The sequence below is a fragment of the Micromys minutus genome (genome assembly GCF_963924665.1).
Source record: "Micromys minutus genome assembly, chromosome: 1".
Classification (NCBI taxonomy): domain Eukaryota; kingdom Metazoa; phylum Chordata; class Mammalia; order Rodentia; family Muridae; genus Micromys; species Micromys minutus.
Genome location: NC_137969.1, coordinates 116,906,789 through 116,934,365, shown reverse-complemented (window position 1 = coordinate 116,934,365; position 27,577 = coordinate 116,906,789). Strand labels below are relative to the sequence as shown.

Below are 27,577 nucleotides of genomic sequence, written 5' to 3'. Positions count from 1 at the left end.
CCTTTCTGTCTTACCATCTCAAAAATTTTCTTTTGAGAATTTTGTGCAATTTATTTTGATCATATTTAGCCTTCACCGCTTTTGCTAACTTCTGGTTCCCTCTACACACTTGATATCTTCTTTAAAAATATTGGTTTAATCGTTCCTCAATTTCCATTTGTACTGTCCATACATTTCTGTGTGTAGGACTGTCTACTAATGTGTGGTTGACCTATACTCCTGTTTACATATTGCATGAATTCATGGCTAGAGAAATAAGATACAGGGGATGCTTGTAGGAACAGAAGAAGCCAGGTATCATTATTCGCAAATGTTATGATTTTATACACAAAATATGTTACAGTCTGCATTAGAAGTTTTCTATAGTGATAAACATGTTCTGCACAGCTTCCCCTTTCCCTCTCCCTCTTCTTCTCCCCCTCTCTCTTTCAAATAGCCACATGGGTCGCTTCAATGGGAAAACTGCTTTTCCCATCCCAGCATCCATTCGTTGCAATTGCTAGCTCCTTAGCTGGAGCTGAGACTGTGAGTCAGGCTCTTAACCCTGCTGTCATCTTGACTGCTGATCTTGTAGATGCAGTCACAGACACTGAGTTCATGTGTGCAGTGCCCGCCATGCCTTCCTCTACCTCTCACTCTCACAGTCTTCTCTTTGCTCCTTTATGAGGGGATGGAGATGTGACATGGTGGCACTGCTAATTTCTCTGTGATTAGGTAATTACCATAAGCTTTTTATGCTAAAAATTCTAACAATGAAATTACTCCCTTAGCTTTTTTAGGGGATAAAAACTTATCTATTAGTCCAAATCCTCAAAACACTTGGAAGCGGTCCTTGTTCACTTCAATGGCTGTAACAGTCCTTGCTCAGATTGTGACATGGTTCTCTCATTTAGAATGGAGTGGTTGTCTCATTTTTACCATCTCTTATTCTGCATCTTGATCAGTTGTGGTTCTGTATTAATTACTGTCCACCATAAAACAACAAAACAAACAAACAAACAAAAAAACCACTTCTTGGATGAGGGTTGAGAGATGAACTTTTTTTTTTTTTTGGTATAAAGATAAGAACTTAGGGAGAAGTTTACTACTATGCCTGATTAGGGGAATAACAGTATAGGTTCTTCTGTAGGATTTTTAGCTGATTTAATAGTACAAAATATGAATTCGGTATCATGGAGTGAGCCTTTCATCTAAGAAGAAAGTGGTTGGTTACTCCTGTAACATTTGTGGTACTGTTGCACCACTTGGTGTGTTCTCCAGGGCTGGATGTTATTGAAGCTCACTGAGTTCACCTATGGGTATAACTGTTGATTCTCTTCTTTCTAGGCAGTACACATAACACCTTCCAACAGCATTAAAGCTAGCCAACAGGGATGAAAATTCCCTCTTGGTACCAGCTATTTTATTGAACAATTGGAAGAATATGGGTGTTAATTCTTTGAAGGTATGGTACAATTGTTTACTGAAGCCATTTGGCTGTAGGGATTTTTAAAATTACTTTTAGCCTTAGTGGTGGTGCATTAGGTGGACCTTTAGTCCCTGCATGAGGGAGGAAGAGGCAGGTGAATCTCGCCAGCTTAGTCTTCAGTTTGAGTTCCAAGACAGCCAGTGTTACAAGGGCTATACATCAACCCTGTATTGAAAACCAACCAACCAACTAACCAACCAACCAACCAACCAACCAACCAACCAACCAACCAACCAAACAAACAAACAAACAAACAAAAACCAAACCAAACCAAACCACCCCCCCAAAAAAAAGAAAGAAAAGAAATTACTACTTCTATTGGCTGTGTAAAGTACTTACTTCATCTAGGTGTAACTTTATTAGGTCACCTGCATCTAGAATTAATCTTCTTTTAGATTTTTAAGTTCAGTGGATTATAAAATTTGAGAGTATATCCTTAAGACTTTCTGAATCTCTTCAGTGTCTATTGTGATGTCTTCTTTTCATCTGTTATTAATTTTGTCCTTCAGTCTCTCTGTCTGTGTGTCTTAGTTATTTTGGCTAAAGTGTGTTAATATTTGGTTCTCTCTTCACATTTACTGTTTTCCAAGCCATTCAGTTATGTCTTTAATTTATTAATTTTAGATCTCCCAAATATTTTTATGTAGGCACTTAGTCCTATTAACCCTCCATCCTGTATCATAAATATCTGATGTGTTTTGTTTTCATTTTCATTGAATTCTAGGACTTTTTACAAATCCTTTTTACAAATGCCTTCCTGGAGCCAGTTATCATTTAGCAGTATGTACATTTTCTGTTCATTTTGTTGTTGATACCCAGCTTTATTACTGCGTTCAGGTAGCATTCAAGATATTATTTCAGTTTTTTTAATATTCGTTGATTACTGCTTTGTGTCCTAAAATATAGTCAATTTTGGAGACAGTCAGCTATTGATAAGAATGGGCATTCTTCACTGTTGGATGGAATGTTCTGTAGAGGCCTGTTAGGTTCATCTGTTGTATAATGTGTGTAACTTCAGTGTTTGTCTTTGTAGATTTTTCCAGATGACTTGTTTATTGGTGAGAATAGGATATTGAAGTTATCTACTATCAGTATAGTGGGAGTTTTATGTCCAGAAGATGTTTTAATGAAGTTGAATATACTTGTGCTCAATGCGTTATGTTGAAAATTGTGATAGCTTTTTGGCAGACTGCTCATTTGGTAACTATCTTAGCTATTCACAGCCTTGTACTAAAACTGAGCGTAGTTCTTTTCAATGTCATCTGAACAAGCTGACTGTATTTACCCCCCCCAACCCCCAGCCCCATAGAGATGAGATGCTGGAACTATTAATGTTACCATTTTTCCTAGCTGGAAAAAAAATTGAGCGAAACTTGCAGTAGAGTAAAAATTATAGGCTAAAATGGGCTGTGTAGGGAAATTGAAAGGAGATGAAAAAGTAGAGCTATATAAAGGATCTTTCAAACTGTATGGCATCATGGACCTGTGGATGTCTAGGGAGGTAGGTGGTTCCAGTGCGACAGGTTGGAAAGGCAAGCCCTCTTAAGATAGTGTCACACAGACCTATTTGTGAGAGAAAGGATGATCTGTGAGAGAAAGATCATCCTATCTTGCAAATACTCATGTCTTTGTGATAAGGTAATAATAACTATAGAGTTTTATACGTTAAAAATTCTAATAGTGAAATTTCTCCTCTAGTTTCTTTAGGGAATAAAAACATAAGTTCAGATACTTAAAACACTTGGATCTGCTTCTTGTTCATTTCAGTGATGTAATTATTCCTGCTCAGATGGGAAGAGTGCTGTGTTTATTTCTGTATATTTCCATGCTCTGCTTGTTTCAAGTTATGTGGTCATCCTAATGGATGCATCTATTTTAGCTCACCCAATGTCACAGAAGTCACTGTGTTTGATGTGAAACTTCAAAATAGGCAGGCTGCAGGCCTGCATTTATATAAGTCTGAAGTATGAATTGGAAACACTGCTGCAATTGTGTGTGGGAACTCAGTCAATTGGTACCTCCACCTCTACAGCAGCGTTTGGTCCTGGGATACATTTTGTATTCCACTTCACATGCATGGTTGCTGCAGGCTGCATATTTTTACATCCGGGCTCCAACTCTTAACTTGAATATATTGCAGTTCTCTATTCTGCTGCAGGAAAGGCTGTTGAGAATGTGATCTAGGGATTAAGGTTAATACCAAAAATCACTGCCTTATTAAAGGGCACATTACTCCACATCAGAAGCTCTGCTCATCAACCAGGAGCACAGAATGGAGGGTGAGAAGTCTTGGCCTGGGTAACAGAAATTTATCCTGGACTAAAATAGTATGCTTGAGTTTCATTGTTGGATCTGGACTTTGGATTCTTGGCAGACCAGCCTTGCTATGTAACTTCTGCATCTCATCCTCCCCTCCGTGCAGAGAGGGTCCTGTTGTAAAGAACTCAAGCTAGTCTTGAACTCACAGAAGTCTCTTCTTCAGTTTTCTGAGTGTTGTGATTACAAGTGTGAGTTACTTTGTCCAGCTTCTATAAAATAGTAGTGGTGTTGAATTAGGATAATGACTAAATTAGTTGATATGTGTGTGTGTGTGTGTGTGTACACATTCACATATATACATATATGAATTGCATGATTATTGACTCAGTCAATGCCACAGATAATGATATTATTTATTTATTGTTATTATATGTATGATATGACATATAATATAATATATATATGAATTATACATTATATATAGTTACTTAGTACTTATCAGTTCTCTCCTATCTTGTGCTGAAGGAGATGGTAAGAAAATAGCTTCCTTTTGTGATGTTCATTCTTTGTTGTGCTATTGAGGTCAACAATCTTATGACAGGCAGGAGTGCTAGGATTGCATGGACTGTGAGGCTTGCTGATGGACCTTGGGTTTAGATGCAGTTTGAGTGTCCACTGTAAATTAGTAGGAAGGTGGTACTTTATTCTATGGTGTTTAGAGTTGAGGTCTTTGTAACGAGATTGGAAGTAGACAAGCTCCTCAGGGTGGAATCTAATTACTGAATCCCAATGGCTTTACAAGAAGTGTGTTCAAGGAGACATGTACTCCTGCCTCCTGTTTCATGTGTTTCATATGTTTCATGTGTTACTGCAGAATTTTCCCAGTGAAAAGACTGTCATCAGATTCTGACCTATGAAGTCTCTAGGACTATGAATCAAATAACCTGTTAAGCCTCAGGTATTTTGTTATAGAAACACAACTGGACTTACATAGAGTTCACTGCAGTGTATTTGGCTGGATGTTACCTCATCTCTCAAGTAAATTAAACTAGGAGAAGTGTCTTGATCACAGATAAAGATAACTAAGCTAGGGCTCCTTGAGGTGACCCTCTCTACCAGTTGTCTGACACTGACATATACAATGAGGCCAATTTTCTTTTAGAGAGGAAGCCTTTCAGCTCAGTGTTTGAATTGTGTGCTGGAGCGCAGCAGACAGCTATCTGCTGTGCATTGGTATAGGAAAGAGGCTTGAACTGTAAGAATGTTTCTTTTCTTTTCTTTGTCCTGCAGTTTTCACATTATATTAATTATCTCCATAGCTCATATTAGGTTACAGTAAAGAATCTGAATAATTCAAATAAACTTCAAAGTCAGAAAAAAAAAAAGCCTGTAATCGTTCATAGGCAATTAAAAAGGAAAATGTACTGTCTGGTTGTGAAGTATTTTGTCATAGGAAATACAGACCCTTCCCCTTTTTCCTCTTTTTTTCCCCCTCCAAATGCTTTGTCACTGAAACAACTGGAGAAATCTCATTAAAAGACACCCTGGGGTACTTGTAAGGCTCCATGGCTTGGTGCTGTGAAACAGTGGGCGTCAACACTCCTGGGCACCCTCATTCTGATTTTTTGAAGAGCAGCCATTCTGGATCCACCTTTCCCATTTCAGAAGTCAACCACATACAGCCAGTGATATGAAGCATTGACTACATTTGGGGCTTTATGGCTATAACTAAGGAACATTTCTCAGAGTTTAAGGCTAGCCTGGGCTACATAATAAAATCTTTCTTCTAGCTCTTTGTGTGTTATTCACATGTTCCTGTAAAAGGCTGTTGTCTTTCATTACTCTGTCATTTTCCTATTTATGCATTCATATTATTTTCACCATGGGAGCCTATAATTATTATCATTATTTTAAGAAAATGTTAGTTCCTCAAATAAATATTCCTGTGTTTTCATCAGGGTCTCATTCACATTTTCTTACCACTTTTCACTGCCTGAGCCACTGTCACACTGTTCTAGGATTTGAAATCCATGTGCATGGTACTTTTGGTCCAACGGAGTGGGCACCTACTGTTTATTCTGCCGACATCTTATTGAAGGTTTCCACAGGTGCAGAATGAGCTGAAGGAGTTGCATGGTGCATTTCTGCATTCTCAGTTAACCCACGTTTACTTTGCCATCCCCTCCACTCTGTCCATAGAGCCGTCTCTCTTTTCATTATGGGATGTTCAGAGTTGCTAACTTCCTTCTCACTGCACGCTAACTGGAGCTCCTTTGTGTATGACTGTGACTCGCTCATGTACATTTATATACAGTGACATTTACAGGTAGTAGGTGTATCATCTATCACTTTCTGGCAGTGTTTATACCTGTGTAATCCAAACTCATCAAGGTAATAAAATTATCATCAATGTTGTGAAGTGCCACATGACCACAAAAACTCACAAACAGATATAAAATAGGCAGCAATAATAATAATTAAAAAAACCTCACAGCAGGTTTTGTATTTCTAGATAATCAGACAAGGAAGTTGATGTTAAGGTGTCTAAGTTTCCTCATGATTTTTGTCAATCCAGGCTAAGAATATTTTCACTCTCTTAGAGAGGACAGCAAATAGGATGTCCAGCTGACTGTAGTTGTCATGGATAATTCTGGTCGCATTGGTGCTTTTCTGACTGCAGTGACTTTGTCTATTTATTTGACTTTGCTCCTGAATTTGCTTCATGTAGAGGAAAGAGGTGGCAATGCTGCTGATTCTCCTAAAGACCCCGGGGTGTGTCTACAGCCTGTCTCCATACACAGTCAGGAAGTTGTTGGTCACTCTGCACAATATACAGTCTTAATGCTATTCAGATTTTGTTTTGTGCTGAACAGCTAACTTTGAAGAGGAGAGCATTTGGAAAGCCCCCTAATTATCTAAACTGACGGTCTTTTCTGAGAACCTGATGATGTGGAAGGAATTGTCTCTTGTAGACTGGAGTCTCACAGGAAAAACTGGGTTTAGAGTGGATCTCAGCTTCTGGCAAAGGTTTCAGCTCTCTGATCCCACCTGCAAATAGTCAACTTGGCTACTGTGGTATTTATAGCAAGATGTGGCTCCTGAGACATCTCAAGAGATTGTCATGGGAGTGAGCGGCAGACCCCTTACTTCTTGTAAAGTGGCTTCCAGGCCTATGTTGTGCACCTGTGGTGTGCTATAATGCATATTATACAGACTGATTTTTATGAATAAACTGTGGATACTTTTCAGTCTGCTACTCATTACCAGTACATTCCAGTGGAATGTTTCATTCTATTTTTTTTTTTTTTTTATCACAAAAAGTGAACTGTCTGTTTTATGTTACCTAAGGAAAATAGGATGGTTTGTCTGGTCTGTTACTCTCATGTGTTTGCACAGAATAGCTATAGGCCTTTAACGATCAATCATTGTCCATAGGAAAAGCTTATATTTTCTAATAGTACAGTGTTTTGATTTATTTCTGTTTTTATGATACCTAAGCTTTTAAGCGACATCAGAATCTGCCAAGGATTTTTAAAGTAATGTTTGCTTACCCACCAGTATTGTTGTTGCTTCTGGTCTTTGGAGCACACAGGGAAAATTGTTGTTACAGACAATCATTTTTAAGTGTTGTACAAAATATTACATTTAGATTTCCTGGAGGAGCATAGATATGTGTAAAGCTATTTTTCTGATGTGGCTCCTAGAAAGTAGTTTCTTAAGTTATTTTATGTGTCATCTCCTCACTCAAGAGTCTGTTTAGGTTGCCTCAGTTTAGGAAGAATTGAGGTTCTTTTAATTTTTTGCTTCATTTTCCTCTTTCTTACTTTTTACTATTTAAACCCAAAGCTAAATTTTATTTTTGTACATTTTAAAAATGTACGTACTACTGCGTTCTTATCCATATCTTAAACTTCATTCTTGTGAGCAGACCTTTCCACCCTTGAAAACGCAAAGGATAAAAGTTAAATCCACGTTTCTCCCTCCTTTGCCTAGCTGCTTGCTTTCCTTCCTGGGAGGCATCTCCTGTGACATTGTGTTGGTACACGCTTAGTCTGCATCCTGCTAGGCTTCTGAATTTTCTCAATTTTCGGAATTTATTTTTATGGAAAATCAGGACTTGAGGCTCTCCCTGACGCCCTTGCGGGCATGGTGGGAGTGAAGGCAGGCTGACATGCACACTTCTGCCAAGGCTGGGCCAGGCAGGGGTCCCCTGCCAGGTGTCAGACCTCACTCTGGCTCAAGGGTCCTTCTTTTGGCCTGTTTGGCATCATGTTTTGCATACTCACGATTTTTGTTTTTACTTCTTAAAATGACCCTCAATCATTTTGGTGAATTTTCTTTTAGAACTGGTAGGAACTTTGTGAGCTACAACTGAGAAATTACAGGTCTTAGAAGCTTCAGGTGCTGGCCATGAAGTCAGTGTTAATGTAATATTTTAGTCATGTAAATTACATCTACACAGAAACATACACAACAAGATTTGTGTTGATTCTGTGGTAATATGACTAGAAGCTTTCAGGAAATCAACCCTGTAATTTTTCTAATGAGCATTGTTCCTTAATTAGTCTGTAATCATGGTGGCTTTGTGGGATAACATCAGCATGAGTGAATAGCTTGTCTATATTTGTAATTTAAACCAATATTAGTTGTCTATGCACAACTGGTGAGGTCGTAGAGCAGTGTTAGGTCATTTTAGGTAGAGGTGACACTGTACTTGGATGGGGGAGGCTGACAGGACGGGTTCCACTCTTCTGCTGTCTTCGACTGCCTTCTGGCTTATGGAGCTCTTTGGATTATTACAGTTTAAAAGTGTAATTCTATGCTTGCAGCTAGCCTTCTCATTACTGTCTGTTGAGATCTGCTGTGGATGGTAGATAGGGCCGTGCAAATGTTCTTGTGACGTGAGTGGGTGCTCCGGGTTCTTCACTAAACAGTAATTTGGCAATCTATTGCTTTAGATGTTCATAACAGTTACTCCTTTTGATTTAGAAAAATACTGCATTTAATGACAAAGTATTTTCCTGTCCTCAGGCAGCTTAAGATGTGAGAGACAGGCTAGCATCTTAACTGGTAAAGTGTCTTTTGAGCCATGCAGCATCTGTGTAGAAGATGCAAGAGGAGACTGCTCAGTTTCCAGATGTGCAAGGTGAGGTGATGGCTCCTCCTCCTCCTTCTCCTTCTCATCGGTACACGTTATTATTATCATTGACAGGTTCTTGCAATGCAACTCACGCTGGCCTAGAACTCACATTTTCTGACCTCGGTCTTTGAGCACCAGCATTACAGGAGCGACATCATGCTAGTTAGAGCAATTTTGAACATAGGTAAAGCATTAGTGGCAGTTCGAATCAAATTAATGGGAAGATTGCTTCAATTTGTAAAGAAATTGTACAGAGAACACATTGAATAAAACATGGTAGGCTGGTGTTGTTTCTGAGGTCAGGCAGTGGGCATTGCAGGATGGGCTGCTGCATGGACCAATCAGGACCCTTCACTGCAGCACTGGTTTGTGAGTAGATGGGACTTGGGTCAGTTAGCTTATGTATAGAATTGTGGTGTTTTCCAGTTTATGGAATAACAAGTGAATCATGGAGGCTTTGAGGATGCTGCTGCTGTTCCACGTTAAGAGGTACACTAGAGGATGCTAGTGTTTGCTTCCTAATCCTGAGCCTTGGTACTAGCTGGGTCTATGTGCTGTAACTTATTCTCTATTCTGCCAGACCCAGAATCCAGGATTTTATATGCAGTGATAATTAACTGTACCATTTCTCCCCAAATGTGGACTATACAGAATAATATTAATTTTTTAAAGATAAGAACAACAAAAAAATTGATGTTTGTTGAAATTATCTGGCAGTTTGCTATTTCACTTGGGTTGCTTGAGTCATTGAAGAACATGCGATGTGGTTTATTTTGTTTTGCACTTTCTATATATTGATGTGTGTGTGTGTGTGTGTGTGTGTGTGTGTGTGTTTATGTATCTTGTGCACTGCAAGCTTATTCTGTGGCATATTTAGGGAAACATTGACACTAATAAATACTGATAACATGAACTTAAATTTACATGACACTTTGAGAAGTTAAAAATAGTGAGAGAGTGATTGGGAGTCACATCAATTCCAAATACAGTGATAGCTTATGTCACTTACTAACCAGCATTCAAATTCATTTGTAGGATCTCTGGTCTGCAGTCAGTCCCTCGTGCGTTCATTTAATTGCATATTTTAACCTTTTGGCTTAAGACATCCAGACTGATTCCTCCTGGAACTTGTGTTGAGTGGGAAGGAAAAAGAGAAAACCTTTCAAAATGGAATTGTCCTGTGTTTTTGTTTCCATCACATGGTACTTTTCTCATGGGTGCTTTTTTATTTTTGAATAAATAAAGATATTCCCAGCTTGACAGACATTTTCAGAATTCTCATTATTGCATCCATTGCGTTTATTATGAGAGGTTGATTCAGTAGTCACTTCTCAACTGAATTACACCAATGAAAAGATCCTTTCTAATGGGAAGAGGGGATTATACACACAGATAACAGTTGTGTTAATACTTGCTCTTACACTGCTTTTCCTCAAACTTAATATTGTAATAAGACGTTATCTACACAAAAGGCCACTATTACAAAAGACAGAAGTACCAAGAGATTTCTCAGGCTTCTGATCCTTATGCCCTGAGCCCATCTTTCACGTGGCTATTTGCTTTTCGTAGCTGTCAGGTTCATGCATAATTGTTTTGACAATGGCATTCTCATTAATATTGTAAAGTGCCTTAGCCAAACAGTGGAATCCATGTGCCTCAGGCAGAAATGCCCAGTATCAGGTACTTTCTGATGGTTATAAACCATGCCTTAAATATGCCTTGAGGATAGTGATAGGTAAATAAATCACCATTTAAGCTAAAAATTATTTACACTTATATATGAAGCCCTGAGCACTGCTGTCTGGCAAGGGTCAGCTGGTGTTCACCAGCTAGAGACTCATGTGTGGGACTTGTAGTTGCCTGGCTTGAGAGCTTCTCCATTGTCTCACGTACGGTTTGGAGTCAGCCTGGAAAACACATGGTGAAGAACCATTCCAGAAGAGTTCAGTCACTTGATGCTAGTCAAGAATGTTAACGTACCCAGTATGGAAGCAAGGTCACTATTAATCAGAGGTGAAACCATTTCTAGGACTCAGATGCACCAGATTCTTTGAAAAGTATACCTGTCTGTAGCCAGTCTTTGCTACTTTGTGTGTTCTCCTTTCTCCATCCTTCATCCCCCTGGCTTCGGCTCATATCATTAGATAGAAGAGAAAGAAGGATAGGAGGAGAGAGAGAGAGAGGAAGAGGGAGAGGGAGGGAGGCAGGAAGGAGGGAAGAAGGGGGAGAGAGGGAGGGCGAGAGACAGAGAGAGCAGAGATAGGTAGATAGGTAGATAGGTAGATAGATAGATAGATAGATAGATAGATAGATAGATAGATAGATACTCCAGAATCTAATTTTTTTTCATTTCTTTTTTGAGACCAACTACTAGCAAACTGTAATCAACCCCACTGAATGACCACCAACCACAACTCTTGGGGCTCTAGCATTTTATATCCTCTGAAAAGTTCCTAGAATTCCAAATGTCACACAATTGCAGAAACTATATGTAGCTGGCAAATCATGCCTCTGCTAGAGCATGAAGCAAAATATAGCCAGCTGCTGCTAAGAGGCCTCTATCTCCACAACTGGGATTAAATGAAAACGTATTCTTATAATATTTCTGTGTTTTTAAAAGAACCCACAATTTCAGAATTCTCACTACACTTGTGTAAATAGACGATACACGGAGGGGGTGAGTGGTATTGTCCATACTTCATATGTAGTGATACATCCTGCTAAGCGTAGGTGTTGTTGCAAGTGGATGTTTTCAAGTTATATTGTCTGTTGCATGGGAATGATCCTGCTTATGGAAACAGCTGTGCGAGCTTTGTGACGTGGGGGCTGATCATTACTTCTCTGGTGCAGGTACTTTGTGTGCGTTACCACTTCATAGAAATAATTAAATTAACGATTTCTGCTCTAAAGTGCTTACTTCTCAGTGGAGCAAAATCCCTGTTCACAGGTAATTACTGAGTGGATCATTTGATGCAAAAGTGTGACTTTTTTCAGTATAAATATTCATACTTTTTTTTATTGATTTCAATGAAGCATATAACAGAGACTTTTTTTTTTTCTTGGTGCTCAGTTAGTTTCAAAATGTGTAAATTTTGTTCTGGTGCACATCAAAGCTGACCCTTTGGTGATCTAGATATATTGCACAAAGCTGCTTCTTCTGTACCCTGTAAGGTATTCTCCAAGATGGAGATCTAGATACTGTGTGGCTTTGTCTTTATGGTGACTGGTCTTTACCTCTTCTTAGAAAGAAGTTCTGGCCAGAGTAACTAAGGCCCTCAGCTTGTGAATTTTAATCTTTAATTTTAAAATTTATAAGTTGATTATTTTATGTATGGGTGCTTTGCAGGCATGTTTATCTATGTCCCGTGTGAATGCAGTGCCCTCAGATGCAATAGAAGAGAGCCATGAATAACCTGGAACTGGAGTTAGAGAAGGTTGTGAGCAACCATGTAGTGCTGGAGATCAAACCTGGCTCCTCAGAAAGAACAGAATATCTTTAACCCCTGAGTTATTGCCCCATCCCCCATTTTAAATTTTTGGTGTTTTTTATAGTTGACCAAATTTCAGCTGTGTTTTTGACTTCTTCAAGTTCTTTGGTTCAGGAAAACTAGACATTTTTTTTTCTGCCTGATTTTGTTATATTCTTTCAAAATAGCATGAATTCTAGAACTGCTCCTATCTAGCACATCCTATCAGTTTGTTTTATTTCTGCAGTCATATTGAGTTACAGTTTTCTTTGATTAAAATCATTAATAATCTATATGTTAGTGTCTCTAGTGCTATGATAGACACTGTGACCAAAGAAAGCCTCTTGGGTAGAAAAAGGTTTATTTTATCATACATCTCATCCTCTGTCACTGAGGGAGGGAGGGCACGAGCTGATTCAGAAGCCATCCAGGAATAATATTTATTGGTTTGCTCATTTTGAGTTGCTCAGTCTGCTTCCTTTTAGGACCTCAGACAAGCTATGCAGGGATGGTAGTACCCATCGTAGGCTAGGTTTTCCTCAATCATTGATCAAGAGCCTGGCCCAGAGGCCTTCCCACAGACCACTGTAATGGGGCCATTTTCTCAGGTGAGTTTCTTTCTTCTTAAGTAACTGTAGGTTGTGTCAAGTGCCAAAGAACTAGCTAGCTCAGGTAAGATGAGATGAAACTACTTTAGGATCTATTTGTTTTGTTATTACAATTAAAATTGTAATACCACTATTAACATACTAAAACATCAGAATTAATAGAAAATTAACAATGGAAGGATAAACTTCTGGAATAATTCTTTGGTACATAGGTGTTGAGTGGTAAAATAGGGCATGCCATGTTGTAGTGTAGATTCCAAGAAGAAACACGAAAAGCAGATTGGGACTGGGCCATAGTGTAGTCTTAGTGTTGGGACTGTGACAGGTTTCCTACTAGAAAAGTGATGTGGACCCAGAAGGCCTCATGCTTTTCCATTGTTAGGGGGAAATAAAAAGACCAAAAGCTGAGAGAATGTGCTCACTGGGGCCTGGCTGACAGTAAATAGTGGATTCAGGATCAAGGACACCTGAGGCTAAGGCCTCTTATTCAAAATTCTCACATCTGATAAAAAAATTGTTTCCCCTTTAAACAGATTCCAAAACTTTTGTACTTAGGTACAAAATTTGAATTGATTTGACTTATGAGTTTTAGTGCAGGAGGGGCCATAGCAATTTTTTGTTTCTGTCTGTCTGACATTGGCTTTAATTGCACTCCTAAAACGTAGAAGGAGTTGGCAAATACGAAGCAGTGAGAAGGGGAAGATCTGTGACCAGCTGCACAGAGAATAGAGTCGTTAGAACCGGCTGTGAGATGTCTTCAGTCCAGCAGGCTGCATGAGAGGGGGGAACAGTGGAGGATGTGTAGTGACTGATTACTGATACCTGTGCAAACAAGAAAGGGTGCGGAGCAGTAGGAAACGATGTTGGCTGTATTCATAGGGCTATGTGCTGAAGAATTGAAAGTGTCCAGTGAGAGGTCTGTTATTCATGACAACTTAGAGTACAGGATGCACTGTCAGTGGGGGAGGTGAGTTAGGACTATCCAGGAGTTGACTGTAGGTTTATAAGAAGTGTTATATACTTTAGAAGTCTGTGAATGTTTTCTGCGACAAAGCCTTCTCTGTTGGTCCTGGGTATGCCACCTAAGTAAAGATGACAAAGAATGCTACAGAAATCCCATCTTACTGAAAGGAGTGTATGGTTTATTTGGGCTTCTTTAGGAAGACATATTTGTGTATTATTTCAGTGGTGCTCTGTAGGATTGAGCTGAGCTGGGCCAGGGAAGAGAATGGAGATCATAGGCAGCTCTTCAGTTAGCCAGCTTTTCTGCTTACTGTGAAAAGTGTTGTTTTAGTATTTGATTTCTCAACAATAAAACACATTTATAAGATAGTCTAGTGAGCAAGGGATCCTGAACCTCCTGAAGAATTGTCTGCACAGGTTCACATGCAAAATGAAATGCTATGCTTTCTATAGGTTCCTAGCATCATCATCCTTCATAGTGCTGAGGTTTGTGCCATTACTGATGCTCTACCCAAGGCTGCTGCTGGATTCTGGCTGGGGCCCTCTTTCCCACCATCCCCAGCAGCCCTGTGTAAAGAACTTCTTGGCAAGTGGGACTTGCCTTAGTTTTACCCAAGTTTTCATGAATCTTTTCTTTAGAAGTAGGACCTGTTTTCTTCTGTACTAAGGTGCCATATAACAATTGAGGTTTCGTATATATTAAAGATTTTGTGTTTGCAATTGGACCAGTTTTCTAAAGTGTACTTCTCAGGAAGGGGCACTGAGCAACTGCCATCATCTTTATGACAGATGATTTATAGTTGAACAGAGAAAACTAGGCAGTCACAAAGTTTTCCTGGTAAGCATCCTGCTTTTGTTCTTAAGAAATAAAGGTAGGAAGTGGGTATCATGTACAGTAATCTAGCCAAGGCTGCACTTGCGCCAACACCTGTTAAACACAGGCCGTACCATGTCTAGCATACAACTGGGCAGTTTCAAAGAACATTTAAAAAAAAAAGTTCTATTTTTTCAAATTAAACTTTAAGGTATAATAGAAATGTATTTAGAAAATTTTAATAGAAGTATAAAATAGAATAAAGGGCCCATGATCACTGCTATTAAATTTTTCACATAGTTCTTTCTGTGGCTTTATGTCTAACGTGCATTGTTATAGGTAAACGTGTATTTGTATAGGTAAGATTTTTTTACATACAATTATATGTCCTAATTATCATTGGTATATTGTTGCATCTCTAGATTTCTTTCCAAAATTATATTTAATGACTGTATAATGTTATATTGTGTGGTTATTCTATAATTTACTTAATCATTTTTTTGTTTTGGGATATTCATTTTTTTAATTTTTTAAAATATAAGTATCATTAAATGACTGCACATTTAACTCTTGCTTTTATTTCGGTTTTTCTTATGATAGTTTCCATTGCTGTTGCATGGCATGTGAACATTATTAAGTTTCACGATAGTGCTGAATTGCTTTCTATAAAGCTTGTGCCAATAACTCTCTCACAGGTAATAGAGGAAACTGCCTGCATAGAGATTTTTTGTTATTCATCCTTGTCAGCAGGATGCAAAATGTAATCTCTTGATGTGGATCTTTTTTTGAGTAAAAATGGAAACTAGTAGAGTAAGATCTATGTAGTTTAAAGCAGTCCCGTTTTATATTTTCACTCTGTACACTCTGTACTGCATCTGTGGTTAGTGCATGCCTGATGGCTTTTGCCTGATGCTGACCATGTGTGAGTTATGGGTACTCTGGATTGACCCTTTTCAGTAAGACAGTTGTATTTCAGAGAAACCATTGTTCAGTAAGTGCTTAGATTTTCCACAAGAATGGGGAGGCAGAGAGAGGACTGTTGTAACCATTATAAAGTTAACATTAGGGCTGGAGGAAGGCTCAGCTGTTAAGGGTGTGTACTTTCCATACTGAGAGCCCAAGTTCAGTTCCTGCACACATTGGGTAGTTCACAAGTATAACTCCATGTTTGGGGATCTGACACTCTCTTCTTGCTACCCTTGGTGCCTGCATTCATGCTCACGTGTGTGCACAAACAAAACTAAAAGTAAGTAAAATCTGTATAATAAGACTCTGGTAAACTTTTCATTAATTAATATTTTATACTTTAAGTCAGTATGCTAGGATTTGAGGGGATAAAGAAAGTTTCTAATATTATTAATGTGAAATTTATGGCTATAAAAGGGAAGTTTTATATTCTTCTGCCTCCTGTGCTTTTGTGACAGTGTGTCTCTGTAGCCCTGCAAAGCCTTGCCTTAAACTCATCATAATTCCCCTGCTCACTTTTCTAAAAATGGAAATTCCTCCTGAGTACTTATGTCCCTGATATAAGCCTCAAGTTGAAAAGTCCTCTCAGCACAGAGTGGAGGAAGCAGTTAGCATTCTTTTGTGGAGGCTTGATACCCTGTTGACCTTGCTGTCTTAGTCTTTGTTGGATCAGGTGATTCACTAAGTTGATGTCCAGTGTACTTGGGCAAGTAAACTAACTATTAGCAGTTGTAGCTGCCATTTGTTGAGGATTTTCTGTGGTTCAGGTACTGTAGGGTCATCTATTAACTTATTACTTAATTCTAACCATGGCTTAATTGAACCCTCTTGAATGAGGATGACAAGACTAAGATTATTCTTCCAGTGGGCATTGTAGTCAGAGGAAGGGGGCTCTAACAGCATGGAATAATACAATGGCATTTTACATGGGAATCAGCTCTCCAGGGTCAGTCATTGTCTTAGTTGCTGTTCTGTTGCTATGAAGAGACCCCATGTCCAAAGCAACACTTATAAAGGAAGCAATTAATTGGGACTTGTTTAGTTTTTTAAGGTTTATTTATTATCATCAAGGCAGCGAACATGGTGGCGGGCAGGTCCTGGAGCAATAGCTAAAAGCTATTCTGCATCCATTGGGCTGGCTGTGAAGAAGAGAAACACTTCCTGGTGTGGTCTTTTTGAAACCTCAAAGCCCACTCTTAGAGACACACTTCTCTAGCCAGGCCATGCCTCCTAACCTTTCTAATCCTTTCATACAGTCTCACTCCTTGTGACTAAGCTTTCAAATATATGAACCTATAGAGGCCATTCTTATTCAAACCACCACAGTCAGATTATCTCACTATATATTAGGACTTGCTTGCATGTCCTAATATATAGAGTCTGAGCTTTGGACGCAATGACTTTTGGAAGTCCTTTTACATTGAAAAAATTTTTCCTATTAATCTGAAGACTTCAGTCCGTATGCTGTTGTAGAAGCTAAGTTATGTATTTAGGTATGGTCTTAGGAATCAGGGCTTTTGTGGTTTATTACAGTCTTGCTTTGTATCCCCAGAGGCTTTTAATTAACTTGAGACGCTCCTGCCTTAGCCTCTTAAGTGACTGGAATGCAGCACGAACATTTCTCCAAGAACCAGTTTTGATTGTTTTGTGCACAGAATTTTCTAGGTTTTTACACTTAACTTTTTCATCAGCAGTGTCCAAGTTTTACATTTTAAAACTTGAGGATTTATTTATTTTTCATTTGTATGTATGTCTGTGTGTCTGTGTGAATATATGTGCCTTTGGAGGCCAGAATAGGGTATCAGAGTCCCTGGAGCTGCCTGGCATAGGTGGTGAGAATTGAACTCTTGTTCTTTGGAAGAGCAGCAAATATTCTTAGCTGCTGAGCTCTTTCTCCAGCACCCCAAAAACCTCCTGTTTACATTTATTTATTTGAGTATGTTTACATGTTTATGCCTTGTGGTGTCATGTTTGTACTGTGATACATACTTAGAAATCAGTGGGCAATATTTGAGAGGTGTTTCTCTCTTTCCATCTTCTGGGTCTTAGGGATGGAATTCCTTTCAGCTTGGCATCGGTGTCTTTATCCACTGAGACATTTTGCTAGCCCCAAGGTCTACATTTCTATATCTAATCCCTTACCTTACTTTTGAACAACATCTCTTACTGTTCTGTGGAAATTGCAACATAGCTAGCTCAGTCATAATTTGCTCATGTGTAGTCCCTTCGCATTTTACTGGCATATAAGAAAATCATCTTTACAAACAAAATTTCTCTTTATTCTGAGTTCTCAGTCTCAGTGACTAGCATGGCTGTTTTCTGTGTTACTGGCTTTTTGAAGTCTCTGAGTCAGTTTTGCTTCAGTTCAGTTCTACACATTGGGCAGTGAATTAAGTATCTTAAGAACAAGGTCTGGATTAATTCTTTCTCTATGAGATGCATATCCTTTCATCTTTTTGCTTTATGATAAGGAGTCTAAGAGAAGGGCTTAAGGATTAAACCACATGGATATTTCTGTAAAATTGCCAGCTTCCTATTGTTTGTCTTTCTTTCAGCTGACATTCTTTGTCCTTTGGATTAAAGTCAATACTTAATACATATGTTTATATGCTTGCTGCTCTCTATAGTCTACATATATTTTGAAGTAAGGAGATTATACTGACAGTGCAAACACCAAACCAGACCTCAAACAACAAAAACTGGTTAGAGAATTAAATTAAAGTCAAGGCTCCAAACAGTTTTCATAAGGGTCAGTTCATGCTGCAGGCTATCCATTTCCTGGGGAATGTGATTATTTGGAGAAGTCAACCTGAAGAACGCCCTCTGCTATGTTTTAGGGAGCCAGAGGCTGAACCATTAGAATTATGGGCTGTAGGTAGAATGCATGAGTCTGAAGAAAGCAACCAAGTTGTATATTTTGAAGTATCTCAAAATGGAAGTTCTAAATTCAAAGATTTGAGTGACTTAAGTTTTAGAACTTCAATTATTTCTGAATTTTTGACTTGGATCTTCTTTGTTACCATGGTCCTGAGGGAGGTAAAAACTGCTTTTGTTCAAATAAGGAATAAACAATGTTAGTAGATCACAGTCTTTCTACTAACAGGCAGAGTTTTGGCATCTATTCCTGGATATTTACCAGTTTACCTGAGAGGTCACTGACCTGTCCCACATGACTGATGAGGTAGCTATGAACTGAAATTCTACTGTCTTACTAAGTTATATGCACTCTTCTTTCTCTTTGTTGGTTTTGGTTTTTTTCTCTTCCTAGGTCAGACTTCTGTCTTCTATCAGCCTTGTGTTCCTTTTCCAGTAAATTCTGTTTCATGTTGTGCTTATTGTGTGGATGCTACTGAAGGAAATTTGTCTTTTATGATGAGAAACAGTCACTGATGGAGTGATGGAAAGGGTTTTATATTAAAAGTCATGACTAATAAGAACAGAGAAGACTTACATCCACAAATACCACTTCTGCCCTATCTAAAAATTGAGAGAACAGGGTTTGTACTTATTTTTGTACAAGTAGCTCATTTCCACTCTAATTAGCTCTGTCTTGTATTTTATATTCAGAAGCCCCATTGCTTTGCACCTTTTAATACTGTTAGATGACAGTGAAATTTCCACATGAATTCTGGAAAGAACATTCAAATTACAGCAGCCTTGACAATAAATTTTTCTCAGATGGTCTTCCTGTGTTGTGGGAGTGATGCCAGAGAAATATATATGTCACTAGGAAAGTCATGAGCCTGTTGAGAGAACTCAAGGACACACATCTACAGGATGAAACTTGACTGGTGCTTTTCTTGTGTGCTCTTTCCAGAATTTGTAAGAAGCTTCTATAATGTTCTGTTTGGCCTTCATCAGAGCTGCGCATGAGCACATCTACCTGGTGAGGAAAGTCAGCCATGTCTGCAGATGCCATCAACATCAGGCTTGTGGTTCAAGGCCAGCTGCATCACAGTTTGCTGTCCAAGGTACTCAAGGCAGCGTGCTGGAGCTGCTTGGTAAATCCTACCCTCAGGATGACCACACTAACCTCACCCAGAAGGTCCTCTCCAAGGTGGGTCGGAACCTACACAACCAGAAGTTCCACCCCTTGTGGCTGATTAAGGAGCGGGTGAAGGAGCACTTCTACCAGCAATACATCGGGCGATCCAGGACACCTCTGTTCTCCGTCTATGATCAGCTTCCCCCAGTGGTTACCACCTGGCAGAACTTTGATAGCCTGCTGATCCCAGCTGACCACCCCAGCAGGAAGAAGGGGGACAACTATTACTTGAATCGGGTACACATGCTGAGAGCACACACATCAGCACATCAGTGGGACTTGCTGCATGCAGGACTCAATGCCTTCCTCGTAGTAGGTGACGTGTATCGGCGTGACCAGATTGATTCCCAGCACTACCCAGTTTTCCACCAGCTGGAGGGTGTTCGGCTCTTCTCCAAGCATGAGGTGAGTCTTTAGACATGTCTCACTGAAGGACATTTATGTTGTTGTAACTAAGGACTGATGCTCAGCTAAACAAGGAGAATTGAACTTGGTCTTCATTTCCTTTAGTGACTGTTCTGTATTTTATGATGTCTGTATGTACATTATCCTCTCAGGCCACAGTGTGTGTGTGAATGACCTGTGGCTTCACACTACCGCAAATGGTAGACTTTAAACCAAGGTTTTTCTTTTTTCCTTGTCTTTTCTTGTCCCCCTTTCTCTGTACTGATCTGCTTTACACTGGTTTACTTGTTATAAATGGATAGTGGTTTGAATTCAGCCTTAATCCAGGCTGAGTGAAGGCAGTATTTGGAAACCTGGGTATTGCATTTGTGTTGGTGGAACGTATTGCTTTCTCCTGCAGCTGGAGAGTGATCAGCTGGGCTGGGGCGACCGGCAGTGCACTGGGTTGGACCATCAGCTGCCTTCTTGCCCTGCACTCTTCCCGTCATGCCTGCCATTGAGGTGGGAGGGTCTTATGTGTTAGTGTTATTGGGTGTAGATGCATATTGCCCGTTTGAGTGGAAGTCTGCTGTTTAGGCCCTCCTTAGAAGTTTTTAATTTCATACCTCTATTTGATGCTGTCCATTTCTGGGGAGTAACAAGCAGGTAAGTCTACTGAAGCTCTGATTCAGAGAAAGGCCAGAAAGAACACTGAGTAGCTTCCTCTTTGTCAAAGCAAACTTGGAGATTGAATCCATGCCTTCAGAATGAGTGAAGGAAGAAAAGAATACTACAGAAAAAGGAATAATGCATAAAAAGATCTCATTTCAACAGACATCAGGATTAAAAGAAAGAAATCCCAAATTATGAGCCTCACATCAGTTCTCATGTATGAATATTCACACACTAGCATTGGCTAAGTATAGCAGGTAGAGAAATGCACAGTCAGTTTGAATATTCAGAAAACCTGAAACCACGGCATGGCAGAGAGTGGGCTGAAGGACAGGAAGGTCTGTTCAGCAAATGTTTCAGCATGCATCAATACTAACATTGGAAGCTGAATTTAAGAGAAAAAAAAACATAAATGTGGATAAAGCCCCAAACAGATAATCTAAGAAGCCTTGTGAATTGTGAACTTTCATCTGCCCCTCTGTTGTAACCTTGATATACAAAGCAACACTGATGATTCAAAGGTTAAGTTTGACAAATTCATGACCATGGTCAAAGATGTTAAATGATATGTCAGAGACATGGGGATTATTTAGACAAAATGAATAAAGGTGTAGAAATCAAAATTTAATCAACAAGTTTGTTTTATTTTTAGGTATTCTTTGTATTGTTTGTATTTACATGATGTTTGCAAATTAATGATTCAGTGTTCATTTTAAGATGCTAGAAGTATGCCAAAGTGTTCTAAACAAAAGAATGGAAGGTTGATGGATATAGAATTCTGGATAGTGCCATGTCTGTGCAGAAGAACAAAGCCACAAGAACAGCAAAACTACTCCCCTATTCTCTAGCAGCCTGCTGTAGGCAGGAGAGCTGGCCCTGTCCCTCAGCTGCTACAGCATTTAGATGATCAGCCCAACACCTTGCCTGGGCAGCACAGTACAGCTGGCATTAGAATCAGGGACAGAGATGAGCTAGTCTTGCCTCTTATCTGCTATGTGGTAGCATGAGTGAGGGAGAGATGCCCTTCCCCCTCTCCCTTCACTGGATGTAGGCAGCCCGCCCTAGGAGGTCATGAGAGCTGGAGAGCCTGCCTCACCTCTTGCTAGCTCTATTATTCTGTTGGAAGTAGACCCTGCTCCTCACCTGGGCAGCACAGTAGAGCTGTCTCTGATGGTGAACGTGCAGGTGAACTGTCCTAGGGATGAGAGTGGGACGGACAGCTGCCCCCTCCTTTGCTGACTGCAGCATTATAGGAGCTAGCCTGAGCAGTGCTGGAGAGCTAACCCTGCTGGTGTATGCACAGAAGAGCTGGTAGACCGAACAATTCAGCTACTACCCAAGCTCAGATCCTGTTCTTTGAACTGGTTCACCTCCACATCTATCTCATCCATGAACTGCTGCAGTAGGTGAAGAATGGGCCAGTCATGTAGATATAAAGCTTTAGGATCTCAATGAAACAGAAGAACGACAGGCTTTCTGAGAAGAGTCCCAGTGAGGGTCAAGCATTGATAGTAGCAGAAGCCAGTGTCCTAGAAACAGACCAATTACTTATTGCAGTGTATATTTATGAATAGAGCTATGTGGACAAAAGGCTATACTGTTTGACACACAGTGACTTACTACACATTCTTCCACAATATTATTTTTTCCTATTAAATTTTCCTTTGGTGGAGAGGTTGCAAGGGCAGAGGGTGGATAAGAAGGAACAAGATGAATGTGATTAGGGTGCATGATGTCAAATTCACAAAGAATTGATAAAAAGTTAAAAATAAATAAACAAGTCCATAAAAATAAACCTATTAAAAAAATCCAGCCATAAGTAGGTGACAGCCTTCTCCTAAGAATATCCCTGTGTAGGAGCCTTCTCCTGACAGCTGGAAGTTCAATCTCCAGGACTAGTCACACTAGCTTTCTACAAAAGCTAGATATGGTTGTGTGCACTTGAGATCTCAGTGCTGGTGAGGAAGAGTAGGCAAGATCCCTGGGGCTCAGTGTTTAGCCTGCCTAGCTTAATTGGTGAGCTCTAGGCTTAGATTGGACTCAGTTCCACAGAACTATATGACAAGCACTTTTCTATCTTGGCTACTTCCCAAGCCCCCGAATCCCTCCTTATGACAACAGTAATCACTGACACTCAATCTTAACAGTGTTATTAGTATGCTGTGTCAAACTGGCACTAGCAAATTTGATACTCAAAATTTTGCTCTCTGAGCAATTCTTTAGTAAGATCTCTTTTTCAGGCACTGCTGTACCCCTCTATAAACTCATTCTCTAGCAGGTCAGGACTTCCGGAGTCTTGTCAGTGGACTGCATTTTTTGGACAGAGTGTAGAAGGGTTCACATACTCTTAAGTACTATTTGTGCCTTCTGTGTCTGTGGTTCTATGTGCAGTAGACCCATGGGTCCATTTATAACCTATCAGAAATCAAATGTTACCCTTTGTTTTTGATCAGGAAGTTCCAGTCAATAGAATGAATTGGTTCAATCAAATTGTAAGAAATGCAAAATTTTAGGAAATGGAACTTAAGAATGGGGGCAGAAGTGGTTTATCTGATCCTAATGAGCAGATCTTCACTAGGGAAAGCATTTTCAGGGGAAAAGGAAGACAATGCTTGAGGTGGCTGGAAATTTGACTCCTAATGAAACACTTTAAAATAAGGTGGTTTCTTTTCTTTATTCTTACAATGTGATGGGAATAGAAACTTTTACAAAGTCTTTATTTAGAAATACATATTGAAACACCAGTATGGAAAGTAAAGAGCCTGGGATTTTGTTCATCATAATAGTGGCTTTGGTGTTTTAAGGTAGGTGTAAGAGGATAGGTTTTGAATTATAATTGTGTGCATTATAGTTGTGTGCATGCAGAGTCATCTTTTCTGTGTTTATATGTTTTTGGGATTCATCTACTACAAAACTAAATCACAGCAAACACTGAGACCAGGCAGTCAAAAACATTGGCTTAGTTTATACTATAATGTGGTTCTGCTTTCATGCAAAGGTAATTACCAATTTTTTTTTTAAAGGCAGGATACATTAAAGAAAAGAGCATAAATGACACCCAATAGAAATCTGAAAGACATCAAATCTGAAATTGATAGCTTCTTCATTTTCCATGTGATTTGACACGTAAGTTCTTACCTAATTGTAAAAGACTTATGTAGTTTGTTTCATAGAAGAGAAACCTTGACATTTGTCAAACTCATTTTATGAGGTTATACCTATTTATAATTCATGCTAAATGAAAAGGAAACTTTGGAAATTTCACTTCTTGGGTACAAGTCCTTTTGTTTTAATGAACAGGTAACTATTTATAAATGAAATATTTACAAGTTTAATTCAGTATTGTGTCCCATTCCATTATTATTTACATATACTGTGTTCTATCATATTAACTCCTAAGAGGAGAACAAAGCGTGTGACTACCTCAATAGATGCAGAAAATAATTTGACATTTAATTATCTGATAGCATTAAAAATACATTTAATGACATTAATGACACATGGTAAAAAGTTTAGCCAACTAAGAATAGAAAAGAGCTTCCTGAACTTTGCAAATGATATCTGTCAGACATTTGCAGTATCCGTCATGACTAATGATGAATCATTATCCATGTTTCTATCAAAATCATCCACCATTTCTAGTCACCTGCTTCCCTGATTCTGCTCATTAGTGAAGTAGAAAATTTCCCTTATAGAGTAAAACAGAGGACCTCAAGCCCTAGTTCAATCCTCACTACCACCGAGAACAGAAAGAACAAGAGCCCGAAGGCTGGAGAGGTGACTCAGTGGTAAAGAGTGGGAACTGTTCTCTCAGAGGATCTGTGTTCAGTTCCTTTGGTCCATGTCAGGCAGCTTACAACTCTCTGGAACTCCACCTCTAGGGAGGTTCTAGCTTCATCCAGCATCTGTTACTTGCACACACCCATTCACAGATCTACCCATACATAAAATAACAGCAAATATAATAAAAAAAGAAATCTAAGAGAAAAGAATGTAGAAACACTGGAAAACAGAAACTAAAGCCAATTTCTTTCCCTATGTTAAAATTATAAACATCAAAAATTTAATGGATGATCCAGACTTATTTGGAGTAGATAGACAATTGAGAAAGGGTATTGAGTACAAAGAAAATGTAGAAACATTACACTTCTTCTCGTAAGCAATAACCAAATGACAAAGGTAACCTTATGAAGATTGCATGCACAGTACCAGTTAGAACCTTGATGTCCTGTATGTAAATTCTACATAAGGTCCTCAAGATAGTTATGGATAAAGTGATTAATGTCTATTATGGATATGATAAAAGGAGAAAAGATGGATATATCATATGGCTGTATTTTTTGAAGTAAGCAAACAGTGTCATCATAATGATGATTTCAATCTTACAGTGTCTCTTGGTATTGGCAAACTTGAATGACAGGTCAGAACATCCAAGTTCCAGTGTTAAGTGTAAAGGGCTTGCCTCCCTTGATGTTAACACATACAATTTTTGGTTGTAAAGATGATTTCACAGTGGCAGAAAGTTAGTGAAATGCAGTATTTTGAAATAATTGAACTTTCATTTATAAATTCACCAAATAGGAATGGAGCTATAAATGCACAGAAGTACTAATTCTCTCTTAATTGATGATACAATTCCATGGTCTCTCCTGGATGCGTAATTCACTCCTTGATGACTTAATCCTTTGTGAAATGGAATTCTTTAAAAACTGTGGAAGAAAATTTGGAGGTCATTCCTCCCAGGGTGGAATATAATAGTTGCATTTTGAGATGCTATGAGGAAAAAAGTGTTAAAGTTGATTTAAATTGTGATAAAAAGTTGTGTGTAATTGAAACCTTTGATAAAGGGCCCCATATGTTGCCATTTAAGGACATACTAAATTGAAGATATTCTTCATTTCAGCTGAGATTCTTGCATTTGCTTTATGTATGTATGTATGTATGTATGTATGTATGTATGTATGTATTTTAAGTTGAAAAACTTTATTTAAAAAGCAAAGATAAATAAATGTACAGATTTTAAGCATTTTTGCATACAAGTATATGAATACATTTTTGTCAGTACTTGATTTTCTTTTAAGGGTTTGGTAGTATGCATTAAAATCTTACTAGTTACAATGAGCATAAAGTACATGTAAAACAAGATGTAAACTGGAAATAGTCAAAGTTTTGTTGGTGTGCTAAGATTAAGCATAATGATTTTTCATTTTTTTTGGCTTTGTTTTTCTTGAACTTCCTATAGTCTGTGAGTTGTTTCTGGGGTGTTCAGAGCTTTCTGGGGTTAGTATCCAATTATCAGTGACTTCATATTATGTCTGTTCTTTTGTGACTGGGTTATCTCACTCAGGATGATATCCTCTAGATGCATCCATTTTCTTAAGAATTTCATAAAGTCATTGTTTCTGATAGCTGAGTAGTACTCCATTGTGTAAATGTATCACAATTTTTGTATCCATTCATCTACTGAAGGACATCTGGGTTCTTTCCAGCTTCTGGCTATTATAAATGGGGCTGCTATGAACATTGTGGTGCATGTGTCTTTGTTGTATGTTGGAGCGTCTCTGGGGTAAATGCCCAAAAGTGGAATAAGTGGGTCTTCAGGTAGTACTATGTCCAAGTTTCTGAGGAATTGCCAGACTTATTTCCAGAGTGGATGTACCAGGTTACAACCCCACCAACAGTGGAGGAGTGTTCCTCTTTCTCCAAATCCTTGCCAGCATCTGCTGTCATCTGAATTTTTGATCTTAGCCATTCTGGTTAGTGTGAGGTGGAATCTCAGGGTTGTTTTGATTTGCACTTCCCTGATGGCTACTGAAGTCGAGCACTTCCTTAGATGCTTCTCAGCCATTTGATATTCCTTGATTGAGAACTTTTTGTTTAGCTCTGTATCCCATTTTTTAATAGGGTTATTTGATTCTCTGGTGTCTAGCTTTTTGAGTTCTTTGTATACCTTGGATATTAGGCCTCTATCAGATGTGGGGTTGGTAAAGATCTTTTCCCACTCTGTTGGCTGCCGTTTGGTTTTCTTGACAGTGTCCTTAGCCTTACAGAAACTTTGCAGTCGATATTTGAGCTTAGAGTATGAGCCATTGGTGTTCTGTTCAGGAAATTTTCTTCTGTGCCTATGTGTTCTGAGGTTTTCCCTACTTTCTCTTCTAATAATTTCAATGTACTTGGTTTAATGTGGAGATCTTTGATCCACTTGCCCTTGAGCTTTGTATAAGGAGATAAGAAAGGGTCTATTTTCTTTTTTTTTTTTAAACGACTTTATTTTGCAAAACAAAGATAAATGTAAAGATTTTAAACATTTTTTGCTTAAAATTATACATTTTTGTCAGTACTGTTTTTTCAGACATTAAAATAAATTTTACATAAAACCATGTGAATATGATATTTAGTCAGTACTTGATTTTTTTCAAGGGCTTGACAGTATGCATTGAAAACGTACTAGTTGCAATAAGCGTAAAGTACATGCAAAACAAAACGCAACATGGGAATAGTCAAAGTCTTCTTGTTTTGTGAATATATGTATATTTTTTGTTTTCTTTATTTCTTGGACTTCATACAGTCTGGGAGTTGTTTCTGGGGGAGTGCAAGCCTCTGGGGTTAGCATCCCACTATCAGTGACTGCATATTATGTCTGTTCTTTTGTGACTGGGTTATCTCACTCAGGATGATCTTCTCTAGATGCAGCCATTTTCTTAAGAATTTGGTTAAGTCATTGTTTCTGGTGGCTGAGTAGTATTCCATTGTGTATATGTACCACAATTTTTTGTATCCATTCGTCTTCT

General features: G+C 38.7%; 1 protein-coding gene across 3 annotated transcripts in view; it reads left to right on the top strand.

Moving 5' to 3' along the window:
• The window catches only part of FARS2 (phenylalanyl-tRNA synthetase 2, mitochondrial), a 362,538-nt gene that overhangs the window by 37,066 nt on the left and 297,895 nt on the right, over positions 1-27,577 (top strand). For all 3 annotated transcript variants that reach the window (XM_080925148.1, XM_080925149.1, XM_080925147.1), the window contains exon 2: positions 19,503-20,135. In XM_080925148.1, the coding sequence (XP_080781274.1) occupies positions 19,524-20,135 (612 nt within the window). In that variant the 5' untranslated portion in view covers positions 19,503-19,523. The remainder of the gene's footprint in view (positions 1-19,502; positions 20,136-27,577) is intronic.